The sequence below is a fragment of the Dipodomys merriami genome, unplaced genomic scaffold, assembly GCF_024711535.1.
Source record: "Dipodomys merriami isolate MVZ:Mamm:240054 unplaced genomic scaffold, mDipMer1.0.p SCAF_27, whole genome shotgun sequence".
Lineage (NCBI taxonomy): Eukaryota > Metazoa > Chordata > Mammalia > Rodentia > Heteromyidae > Dipodomys > Dipodomys merriami.
Window position 1 is genome coordinate 8453658 of NW_027204159.1, and position 12805 is coordinate 8466462.

Genomic DNA, 12805 nt, shown 5'->3' on the forward strand with positions numbered 1-12805 from the left:
CAACCTTGCTACATGAGTATACACAACCAAGAAAGGAAGAAAAACAAAAGAAAATGAGGACCAGGAAATGATCAAATACCCTCATGCCAATGTATGGGAAATAAATTTAGGCATTTTTTCCATGATGACTTATAGGACAGCATTTAAAACAAACTTAATCAACATAAATGAGTGTCAAAATATAATGCTAAGTAGAGTGCAGGACAGAATAAATATGGCATATTATTATTTGTGTGAATTTCACATACACAAAAATGTATGGAAGCATGCTATATGTAGTTACAAAATAAAAACTATGAGGTCTGGGGCTGTAGCTCAGTATATAGCAATGGCAAGCCCCTGGCTTCAAAGTCCATCACTGCAAATACATAAATAAACCTCGATGGGAATGATAAATGTTATCACTGTACCAGGTTTGTTTGTAAAACTTGATCTCCAATAACCAGAATAACTATTTCAGGCAAGAGTCATCAATGGTGAAAATTTATTAAAGCAGTATTTATTAATTTATTTATTTAAAAGAGTACTTTTTAAATCTGAAAATACTGCTCTACAGGGGGTATTTCACATCCTTGGGAAACAAAACATGTCACAAAAAAATAGAAATTTCAAACAACTTTGGTTAATTTCTTTCTATTCAAGCTTTAGTCCATGTACTTACCTTCAGTTTCCATATTGTTTGTCAAGGATTCTCACTTCTAAGCATTTGTTTCAAGCAAGGCTCTAGAAATATATGGTAGACACTTTTTAAAATACAGCCCTATGCATTAGGATTCAGATACAATCACATCCTGGAAAACCCTTTCCTGACACCCTACCATAGGGTAGATACCGTTCCAGGCCATTTCCCCATTGCCCAGGTTTTCCCAGCTGATATCACAGCAGCCATCCATTCTGTGGCGCCCTCTTCATTTTCTGATGTTCTCTCCCACCCTGCAAGCTTCCTTATACCATGTTCATAGTTTCCATCGCAAATCTTATTCCAATCAACTGTTAGGAGGATCCAATTAAGTATCTGATGATCCAATAAATACAAATTTTGATGTGAACCATTAAACTATGGAGCAGAGAAATTTCAAACACATAACCTTGGAAGAAACTGTAAATAGCAATTTAAGTGAGTTTCGTTGTTTCCCAATATGCGATATGAAAGAGGAGGAAGACTCCTGTGTGAACGCCCCACATTTTAGGCGAATTGATTCTTGGAGCGTTAACCAATAGAGTATTGTTGAACATTGTAAAGGTCGCATTAATTTGCAACACTCCTTTTCATTCTTGGGGAGAGGAAAGCAAAATTGGGCTTAAAAGATTTTATTCCTAAAGGTTTTAGAAACCTAAAACTCACAGAAGACCTTAATAAATAATGGGATTGTGTGAGCGGTGCAGAAATCAGCTAAGCCTCTGGGCGTCGCTGTTGACCACCTAAGGAGTGCGAGGCAGAGACACAACCCAGCCAACACCACCGACCACACGCACAGGGCTGGGCATTGAGCCTGCAAGCTCCGGGTGGCAAAGCAACTCGGTCCGGCAGCCCATTGCTTCTCTGCACAGTAAGCTGGGTCCTGTGCATGCTGGGCGTCTCAGACCGTGGGAACTAGGGAGTGGAATCACTCCCTGGAAGCCAGAAACCGTTCACCGAGAAAACCCCGCGGCAGAAGGGAAATGGCGGCTCTGGAGAAAGTCCTCCACTGCAGAAAGCTGGTCCTGCTGAGCCTTCTCTCGGCCGTGCTGTGGGAGGCTGGGGCCGGGCAGATTCGCTATTCCGTGCCGGAGGAGGTGGACAAAGGCTCCTTCGTGGGCAGCATCGCGAAGGACTTGGGCTGGGAGCCGCAGGCGCTGGCGCAGCGCGGCGTCCGCGTCGTCTCCAGAGGTAGGGCGCAGCTCTTCGCCCTGAACCCGCGGAGCGGCAGCTTGGTCACCGCAGACAGGATCGACCGCGAGGAGCTGTGCGCACAGAGCCCCCGCTGTCTGGTCAACTTTAACATTTTGCTGGAAGACAAACTGACTGTTTATTCCGTAGAGGTGGAAATCACAGATGTGAATGATAACGCCCCTCGCTTTGCAGTAGACGAGCTGGAGCTCAAAATCAGTGAAACCACTGCTCCAGGACTCAGGATTTCTCTGAAGAGTGCGCACGACGCTGACGTGGGAGACAATGCCCTGGAGCAGTACCAGCTCAACTCAAATGCCCACTTCTCCCTGGAGATGCGGAATGGAGTGGATGGGAACAAGTATCCCGAGCTGGTGCTAGATCGGGCTCTGGATCGAGAGGAAGAGGCGATGCACCATCTCCTTCTTGTTGCTTCAGATGGGGGCAACCCGGTAAGATCTGGCACCTGCCGCATCCGTGTGAAAGTGCTGGATGCAAATGATAACCCTCCTGTTTTTACACAGCCCGAGTACCGAGTAAGTGTTCCAGAGAATATACCAATAGGTTCCCGAATAGTCACGGTGACCGCCACTGATGCCGATGACGGATACAATGCACAAGTGACATATTTGCTGGAACAAATCCCTAGAGCAACTACAGACATATTTGAACTGAAGTCAACATCTGGAGATCTAACAATCATGAAAAGTCTCGATTATGAGGATACTAAAGTCCATGAAATTGATATTGAGGCTCAGGATGGTCCAGGCCTTCTAACCAGAACAAAGGTCATCATTACCGTTTTGGATGTGAATGACAATGCCCCAGAATTTTACATGACTTCTGCCACCAGCTCAGTTCCTGAAGACTCTCCTCCAGGAACCATAATTGCACTTTTCAATGTGCATGACAGAGACTCTGGACAAAACTCTTTTGTCACCTGTTCACTCCCAGAGGAACTGCCTTTCAAGTTAGAAAGGTCAGTGGACAATTACTACAGACTGGTTACAACCAGAACCCTTGACAGGGAACAGGTTTCCTTTTACAACATCACTCTGAGTGCCACAGATGGAGGGGATCCAGCACTGTGCACAGATGCTCATGTTGTGCTACAGGTAGCAGACATCAATGACAACCCACCAGCCTTCCCGCAGGCATCCTACTCTGTCTACCTTAAGGAAAACAACCCCCGTGGCACCTCCATCTTTACAGTGTTGGCTAATGATCCAGACAGCGAACACAACGCCCATGTCACTTACTCTCTGGCTGAGGAGACCTTTCACGGAGCACCTCTCTCTTCCTACATCTCCATCAACTCTGACAGTGGGGTCCTCTATGCTCTGCAGTCTTTTGATTATGAGCAATTCCAGAACCTACAGCTGTGGGTGATAGCGCTGGACAGCGGCAAACCTCCCCTCAGCAGCAATGTATCATTGAACCTGTTCTTGGTGGACCAGAATGACAATGCACCTGAGATCCTATACCCTGTCCTCCCCACCGATGGTTCCACAGGTGTGGAGCTGGCTCCCCGCTCTGCAGAGCCTGGTTATCTGGTGACCAAGGTGGTGGCAGTAGACAGAGACTCAGGACAGAATGCCTGGCTGTCCTACCGCCTGCTCAAGGCCAGTGAACCTGGGCTCTTCATGATGGGGCTGCACACAGGTGAGGTGTGCACAGCAAGGGCCCTTGTGGACAGAGATGCACTCAAGCAGAGTCTGGTGGTGTCTGTGCAGGACCATGGCCAGCCCCCTCTCTCAGCCACTGTCACACTCACCATCGCAGTGGCTGACAGCATTCCAGACATCCTGGCAGACCTGGGCAGCCTCCAGACCTCCACTGATTCACAGGACTCAGACCTCACACTCTACCTGGTGGTGGCAGTGGCTGTGGTGTCTTGTGTCTTCCTGGCCTTTGTCATTGTGCTGCTGGCACTCAGGCTGAGGCGCTGGCACACAGCGCGCCTGCTCTCGTCTTCCAGGAATGGGTTGGCTGCCATGCCTGCCTCTCACTTTGTGGGCATGGATGGAGTTCAGGCTTTCCTTCAGACCTATTCCCATGAGGTCTCCCTCACCGCCGACTCCCGCAAAAGCCACATCATCTTCCCTCAACCCAACTATGCTGACACACTCATCAGCCAGGAGAGCTGTGAGAAGAAGGATTTTCTTTCTGCACCTCAGTCTTTACTTGAAGATAAAGAGGAAACATTTTCTCAGGTAAACATGTGAATTACTATACTATGTAGATTAATGATTTTTCTTACTTGCTTTCAATAGTTACTAAAATATTTCTGTGTAATATACCCTTGAGTGTTTCTACTGAGAATCCTCTGTGGGGATGGTCTTGTTTGCCTGTAGTTCCTGCACTTTGAAAGCTGGTATGTTGAGAGTTTGTGGTCAACCTAAGCAACATATTACAACCTCCTCTCAAAACAAAACAGAAAGTCTTGGACAACCAAGATTAAGGAAGCATCCTTTTTATATCAGAGCACATTCATCATTTTTCTTACATGGGGAAGAGAGTATAACTGTAATATATGTATAGTGATGAAGAGTACACTGGAGATGCTTTTTCCTTTTGGAAATTCAGTGACATTAGAAATAAAGAGCTCTCGTGTTAAAATAGTTTGTTTACTTCTGTACAAATCATTTCATTGCTCTGAGTTGCTCTTATCTGGAAGTGATAGAACTTGACTGAAAAGTGCCCACCAATTCTTGTTGGACTAATACTGTTTTAACTTTCCCTACATTGTACACTGTTGCTCATTCATCTCTGAATTTAGTGTATATATTATCTCTCATGGTGGTAAGATATTCTTTTATTTATCTATGTGTTCTTTTAATTGCATTAATATAAAATTGTAGACATCTACATAAGCTGCCATTTTACACTACTGAGAATATATTTGTTTAATCATTTATTAGGAGATACTTTATATGTGCCTAAGAGTACATTTATGTATGCCAGGTGCTGGTGGCTCATGACTATGTTCCTACCTACTCCAGAGGCTGAGATATGCCGATTCCAGTTCACAGACCATAAGAGCAGAAAATATATATGAGACGCTTATCTCCACTTAGCCAGCCAAAGGCAGAAGGAGAGCTATTGCTCAAATGGTAGAGTGATAGTCTTGAGTGTAAAAGTTCAAGGACAGCACTCAAACTCTGAGTTCAAGCCCAGGTACTGGCATGCAGACACACACACCTACACACACACACACACACACACACACACACACACACACACACACACACACCAAAGACTATATCTGATTTATATCTATACCCTAACACAGTTTTGAGCCTCCTGGCTTTTCCATTATATCTGTAATAAAAATAACTAACAAAATCAAGTATATATTGAATTTTAATATATTTGACTTATTCATAAGGAAGCAATGCAGTATAGGAGAGTAAATCTGCACCTTCATGTACTTTCTTAATCCAATGAATTGCAGAGATAGATAAAATTTCAAACAAACAGGAAAGTAAATGATACGTTCAAATAGGAAATAAATACCTAAATGGACTAGAAATAGAACATGGCTCAAAGTGAAGTAATCCAGTTACAGAAAGACAAATACTGTATGATTCCTTTTGTATGAAAACCTTGGATTGATCAAGCTCTCAAAGACCAAAAATAGAATGATGGTTCTCACATGCTGAAGGAGAAGGGTGGAAGAGATCATACTGTTTTAGAAGTTCCAAATTTCACTGGAGGATGAAAAAGCTCTGAAGGTAGACAGTGGTGGTAGTTATACAACCATGTAATGTGAATTATTTAGTGCCACAAAACTACAGACTTACAAATATCAAAATGGTAAATGTTGTCATGTGTGTTTTATAACACCTTTTCAAGAAAAGAAGTCCAGTTACCCTACTGGTATGATCATGTTTCAGCCAAAATCCACATAGAGAAGCTACATGGAAGAGGAGTGGCCATAAGACTACCCAGTCATCCAGATGTTTCAGCACACTAGCTGAGCCTAGTCTGCCAACTGTGCTACATGAGTAAACACAACCAAGAAAGGAAGCAAAACCAAAAAAAAAAGAGGACCAGGAAATATCCAATATCCTAATGCCAATACATGAGAGAAAAACTGGTATTATTCTCCATGATGACATAGAGGACAACGATTAGAACAAACAAAATCAATATAAATGAATCTCAAAATGTAATGCAGAGTAAAGTGCATTACAAAATAAATATGGCATGCTATTATTTGTGTGAACTCATATTCACAAAAAATATATGGGAGCATGCTATATGTAGTTACAAAATGAAAAATATGGGACCTCATTCTGTAGCTCAGTATAGAAAAATGGCAAGCTCTTGGGTTCAGACTCCATCACTGCAAATATATAAATAAAACTTTAAAAACCTGGACAGCAGCAATAAATGCTACCACTCTACCAGAAGGTTTATAGGGTTGTTTGTACAACTTGATCTCCAATAATCAGAATAACTGTTTCAGGCAAGAATCTTAGATGGTGAAAATCCATTTAAAACAGTATTTATTTATTTATTTATAACTATTTTATTAATGTCAAAATATTTCTCTACAGAATAATTATAAAGGCGGGCGCTGGTGGCTCACGCCTGTAATCCTAGCTACTCAGGAGGCTGAGATCTGAGGATCGCGGTTCAAAGCCAGCCCGGGCAGGAGAGACCTTGAGACTCCTATCTCCAATAAACCACCAGAAAACCGGAAGTGGCGCTATAGCTCAAGTGGTAGAGCGCTCACCTTGAGCTGAAGAGCTGAGGGACAGCGCCTAAGCCCAGAGTTCAAGCCCCACGACCGACAAAAAAAAAAACAAAAAAAAAAAAACAGAATAATTATAAATCAAAAAGAGAGGGTAATTATACAACAGAAAATTCTAAATATTGCCAGAAATCTGACCAAATGATTAGAATTAATATTAAGAGTATTGGGACAAAGATATCCTGTGCCTCCTGCAAGATGCACTAAGAAGGATACATCACCACGTCTATCATATTCCTACCAAATTCTACATAATCCATATCTGTCAGGAAAAGAATCAAACTCTAATGAATGGCACTATACTATACAAACATTAAAGTCATGAAATATAAAGAAAGCCTAATGGACTTCCTTGGATTAAATAACATAATTAAGTGAAACATGTGTTCTTTGATTGGGTCTTAATGTAGAATAAAAATTATTTCACTATAATGAGACTTTATTAGTGGGGTGTCAAGTGGCTTGTTCCTGTAATCCTAACTACTTGGAAAGCTGAGAATAGCAAGATCACAGTTCCAGACCAGCCTTGGCAGAAAAGTTCTCAAGGCTATATCTATGGAAGAAGCTGTGTGTGATGATACACATGCTTGTCATCCCAGCTAAAACAGGAAGCCTAAAATAGGTATATAGGGGCTCAAGTGCATGACTGGTCAGGAGGAAAATCCTATCTCAAAAATAACCAGCATGCCAGGTGCTGGTTGCTCACACCTGTAATCTTAGCTACTCATGAGGCAGAGAACTGAGGATCATGGTTCAAAGCCAGTCTGGGCAAGAAAGACTTTGAGACTATTACCTGAAAATAATTACTAAAAAATATAGGAAAGGATATCTGGGTCAAGTGGTCGAGCACTAATTTTGAGCTCAGGTCCCCGGACCTAAGTTCAAGCCGTAGCACAGTCACATAAACACAGACACACAGACACAGACACAGACACAGACACACACACACACACACACACACACACACACATACACACACACACTTCACACACAAAATAGCCAGCTTATAAAATATATGAAGATATAACTAACAAGTAGAATGTGCCTAACAAGTACAGGGCCCTGAGTTCAATCCTCTGTACTACCCCACAAAAGACACTTTAGTTGGCAAAATTTTACTAAAATCAGTAAATTCATTAATAGCACCACATCATGACAATTCATTGGTTTTCTTCATATTGTGATAATGAAAGGATGTTCTTGATTTTTAAGAAAAGTAGAGGATGTTTGTGTCTACAATACAAGCTGAGCTAGGAAGAGAGAGTGTGAAGGAGAGAGAAATAAGGTGGGACTGAAAGAATATAAAATCAAAATGTGAACCTGTAGCATAAGACAGGTACAGAATACAATGGGACTCCCATGATCTCAGGTTCTACATCTCTACATTAAATCCATTACAGATTAGAAATATTTGGGCAAAGTGTGTACTGAAGGAAAAAGTACACACATTTTTCCTGTTTATTGTAACCTAACTAAGACAATGTAACAGTTATTTACATAGTTTTCATTATTACATATAATCTAGACATTGTTTAAAGTGTACAGGAAGAGACCTACAAAGGCTATGGACTCACTACACCATTTTACATAGGGGACGTCAGTGAGCATCCTTGTATTTTGATATCCATGCATGCCATGAAATCGGTGTTCTTCAGATACAATGCAATGACAGTATAAGGGAATTCATTGTGTTATTTTGAGTCAGCCGTTGTTATATGTCTGAAATGTTTCTGAGTAAAAAGTCATTGAAATTAAAATCTGATTTTATTTAAATATGGGAAAAGGCTAAGATTTGATAGCCACTTGACATACACATAGACTTTGGTTACATTGTTTTCCATATGGTCTGAGTGCTTTAAATATTTCAAAAGGTGATTTTGAAGTAAATCTACGTCATACATAAATATACAAAAATGAAACAGGGATAAGAAAATAACAATTGTGTTGTGTTTTACAACTTTAGGGGAAACTACATATTAGAAAAAGGCAGCAATTTCAAACAACTTTGGGGGATTGATTCCAAAAGTGGCGAAATACGCTTCCTGCTCAAGCTTTACTCAAAGGACCTAACTTCAGTTTCCATCACACTCTTCACCCCTAAACACTTTCACCCCTAAACATTTGTTTCAAGGCTCTGTTCTAGAGCCTTGTTTTTAAAAACCCAGTCCTATGCATTAGGTTTCAGGTGGAATCACATCTTGGAAAAGACTTTCCTGATACTCAACCTGAGGTTAGACACCATTCCAGTGCATTTCCCATTGCCCAGGTTTTCCCACAGGATCAACGGGGCCATCCAATTCTGTAACACCGTCATTTTCTTATGTTCTCTCCTACCCTGCAAGCTTCCTTAGACCATGTTCATAGTTTCTATCTCCATCCTGAATCCTACCATGTAGGGTTCGCGAGTCCAATTACATGTCTGATGATACAATAAACACAAGTATGGAAGTGAAATAGTAAGCTATTGAGCACAGAAATTTAAAACAACATACCCTTGGAAGAAACTGAAGCTTATATTTATAAGCTCTTTGGTTTTTTTTTTAATATATAAAAGATGTAGGGGGCTGAGGGTTTAGACCAGCGGAAGGGCGCCCGCCTGGCGCGCTCAAGGTCCTGGGTTCAGTTCTCATCCCTGGGTGGTTGGAGGGGGGAAAGAGGTAGGAGATGTTTGTAACAAGGGCAAACGCACAAGTTTAATGAATGCTTTGGGCGTATAGATGAACAACTATGAAAGATACATTAATTTTCAACCCTCCTATTCATTCAGGGATGAGGGAAAGCAAAACTTTTATTGTAAGATTGACTCCTAAAGGTTTTAGAAACTTAAAAGTGGCAGACGAACTTAAAAAATTACCGGTTTGTGTGAGCGGTGCAGAAATCAGCTAAGCCTCTGGGCGTCGCTGTTGACCACCTAAGGAGTGCGAGGCAGAGACACAACCCAGCCAACACCACCGACCACACGCACAGGGCTGGGCATTGAGCCTGCAAGCTCCGGGTGGCAAAGCAACTCGGTCCGGCAGCCCATTGCTTCTCTGCACAGTAAGCTGGGTCCTGTGCATGCTGGGCGTCTCAGACCGTGGGAACTAGGGAGTGGAATCTCACCCTGGACGCCAGAAACCGTTCACCGAGAAAACCCCGCGGCAGAAGGGAAATGGCGGCTCTGGAGAAAGTCCTCCACTGCAGAAAGCTGGTCCTGCTGAGCCTTCTCTCGGCCGTGCTGTGGGAGGCTGGGGCCGGGCAGATTCGCTATTCCGTGCCGGAGGAGGTGGACAAAGGCTCCTTCGTGGGCAGCATCGCGAAGGACTTGGGCTGGGAGCCGCAGGCGCTGGCGCAGCGCGGCGTCCGCGTCGTCTCCAGAGGTAGGGCGCAGCTCTTCGCCCTGAACCCGCGGAGCGGCAGCTTGGTCACCGCAGACAGGATCGACCGCGAGGAGCTGTGCGCACAGAGCCCCCGCTGTCTGGTCAACTTTAACATTTTGCTGGAAGACAAACTGACTGTTTATTCCGTAGAGGTGGAAATCACAGATGTGAATGATAACGCCCCTCGCTTTGCAGTAGACGAGCTGGAGCTCAAAATCAGTGAAACCACTGCTCCAGGACTCAGGATTTCTCTGAAGAGTGCGCACGACGCTGACGTGGGAGACAATGCCCTGCAGAAGTACCAGCTCAACTCAAATGCCCACTTCTCGCTGGAGGTGCAAAGTGGAGAGGATGGAAACACCTATCCCGAGCTGGTGCTAGATCGGGCTCTGGATCGAGAGGAAGAGGCGATGCACCATCTCCTTCTTGTTGCTTCAGATGGGGGCAACCCGGTAAGATCTGGCACCTGCCGCATCCGTGTGAAAGTGCTGGATGCAAATGATAACCCTCCTGTTTTTACACAGCCCAAGTACCGAGTAAGTGTTCCAGAGAATATACCAATAGGTACCCGAATAGTCACGGTGACCGCCACTGATGCCGATGACGGATACAATGCACAAGTGACATATTTGCTGGAACAAATCCCTAGAGCAACTACAGACATATTTGAACTGAAGTCAACATCTGGAGATCTAACAATCATGAAAAGTCTCGATTATGAGGATACTAAAGTCCATGAAATTGATATTGAGGCTCAGGATGGTCCAGGCCTTCTAACCAGAACAAAGGTCATCATTACCGTTTTGGATGTGAATGACAATGCCCCAGAATTTTACATGACTTCTGCCACCAGCTCAGTTCCTGAAGACTCTCCTCCAGGAACCATAATTGCACTTTTCAATGTGCATGACAGAGACTCTGGACAAAACTCTTTTGTCACCTGTTCACTCCCAGAGGAACTGCCTTTCAAGTTAGAAAGGTCAGTGGACAATTACTACAGACTGGTTACAACCAGAACCCTTGACAGGGAACAGGTTTCCTTTTACAACATCACTCTGAGTGCCACAGATGGAGGGGATCCAGCACTGTGCACAGATGCTCATGTTGTGCTACAGGTAGCAGACATCAATGACAACCCACCAGCCTTCCCGCAGGCATCCTACTCTGTCTACCTTAAGGAAAACAACCCCCGTGGCACCTCCATCTTTACAGTGTTGGCTCATGATCCAGACAGCGAACACAACGCCCATGTCACTTACTCTCTGGCTGAGGAGACCTTTCACAGAGCACCTCTCTCTTCCTACATCTCCATCAACTCTGACAGTGGGGTCCTCTATGCTCTGCAGTCTTTTGATTATGAGCAATTCCAGAACCTACAGCTGTGGGTGATAGCGCTGGACAGCGGCAAACCTCCCCTCAGCAGCAATGTATCATTGAACCTGTTCTTGGTGGACCAGAATGACAATGCACCTGAGATCCTATACCCGGTCCTCCCCACCGATGGTTCCACAGGTGTGGAGCTGGCTCCCCGCTCTGCAGAGCCTGGTTATCTGGTGACCAAGGTGGTGGCAGTAGACAAAGACTCAGGACAGAATGCCTGGCTGTCCTACCGCCTGCTCAAGGCCAGTGAACCTGGGCTCTTCATGGTGGGGCTGCACACAGGTGAGGTGCGCACAGCAAGGGCCCTTGTGGACAGAGATGCACTCAAGCAGAGTCTGGTGGTGTCTGTGCAGGACCATGGCCAGCCCCCTCTCTCAGCCACTGTCACACTCACCATCGCAGTGGCTGACAGCATTCCAGACATCCTGGCAGACCTCGGCAGCCTCCAGACCTCCACTGATCCACAGGACTCAGACCTCACGCTCTACCTGGTGGTGGCAGTGGCTGTGGTGTCTTGTGTCTTCCTGGCCTTTGTCATTGTGCTGCTGGCACTCAGGCTGAGGCGCTGGCACACAGTGCGCCTGCTCTCGTCTTCCAGGAATGGGTTGGCTGCCATGCCTGCCTCTCACTTTGTGGGCATGGATGGAGTTCAGGCTTTCCTTCAGACCTATTCCCATGAGGTCTCCCTCACCGCCGACTCCCGCAAAAGCCACATCATCTTCCCTCAACCCAACTATGCTGACACACTCATCAGCCAGGAGAGCTGTGAGAAGAAGGATTTTCTATCTGCACCTCAGTCTTTACTTGAAGATAAAGAGGAAACATTTTCTCAGGTAAACTTGTGAATTTATATACTATGTAGATTAAAATAATGATTTGGCTTACTTGCTTTCATTAGTTACCTAAATATTTCTGTGTAATATACCCTAGAGTGTTTCTACTGAGCATCCTGTGTGGGGTTGGTCTTGCTTGCCTGCAGTTCCAGCACTCAGAAAGCTGGAGTGTGGATAATTTGAGGTCGACCTGTGCTACATATCCCGACCTCTCAAACAAACAAAACAGAAAGTCTTGGCAAACCAGAATTAAAGTAGCCTTCATATTTATATCAGAGCACATTTATAAAACTTCTTACAATGGAAAGAGAATTGTAACCATAACATATATATATAGTGATGAAAAGAACACTTGATATACTTCTTTTGGGGATGGGAATGACATTAGAAATGATCAGCTGTATTGTATAAACAATTTCTTCTTTACCTCTGCCAAATCCTCCTATTGCTCTGAATTGCTCTTATCTGGAACAGATAGAGCTTGACTGAAAAAGGCCCACCAATACTTGTTTGACTAATATGGTTTTCACATTTCCTACATTGTACAATTCTACCTATTCATCTCTGAATTTAATGTAGATATTATCTCTCATGAAGGTATGAT

General features: G+C 43.9%; 1 protein-coding gene and 1 pseudogene across 2 annotated transcripts; both read left to right on the top strand.

Moving 5' to 3' along the window:
- The first annotated feature begins 1016 nt into the window (after positions 1-1016).
- LOC138837440 (protocadherin gamma-A2-like) lies at positions 1017-8211 on the top strand. 2 transcript variants are annotated; one of them, XM_070036224.1, is made up of 2 exons: positions 1017-4083; positions 6433-8211. In XM_070036224.1, exons 1-2 carry the CDS (start codon positions 1663-1665, stop codon positions 6499-6501), a joined length of 2490 nt encoding a protein of 829 aa, XP_069892325.1. In that variant the 5' UTR covers positions 1017-1662; the 3' UTR covers positions 6502-8211. The 2 variants fall into 2 exon arrangements, with proteins under 2 accessions (XP_069892325.1, XP_069892326.1); XM_070036225.1 differs by having other exon boundaries at positions 5767-6518.
- A 1362-nt stretch (positions 8212-9573) lies between these two features.
- On the top strand, positions 9574-12433 carry LOC138837308 (protocadherin gamma-A2 pseudogene; annotated as a pseudogene).
- Positions 12434-12805: the final 372 nt, after the last annotated feature.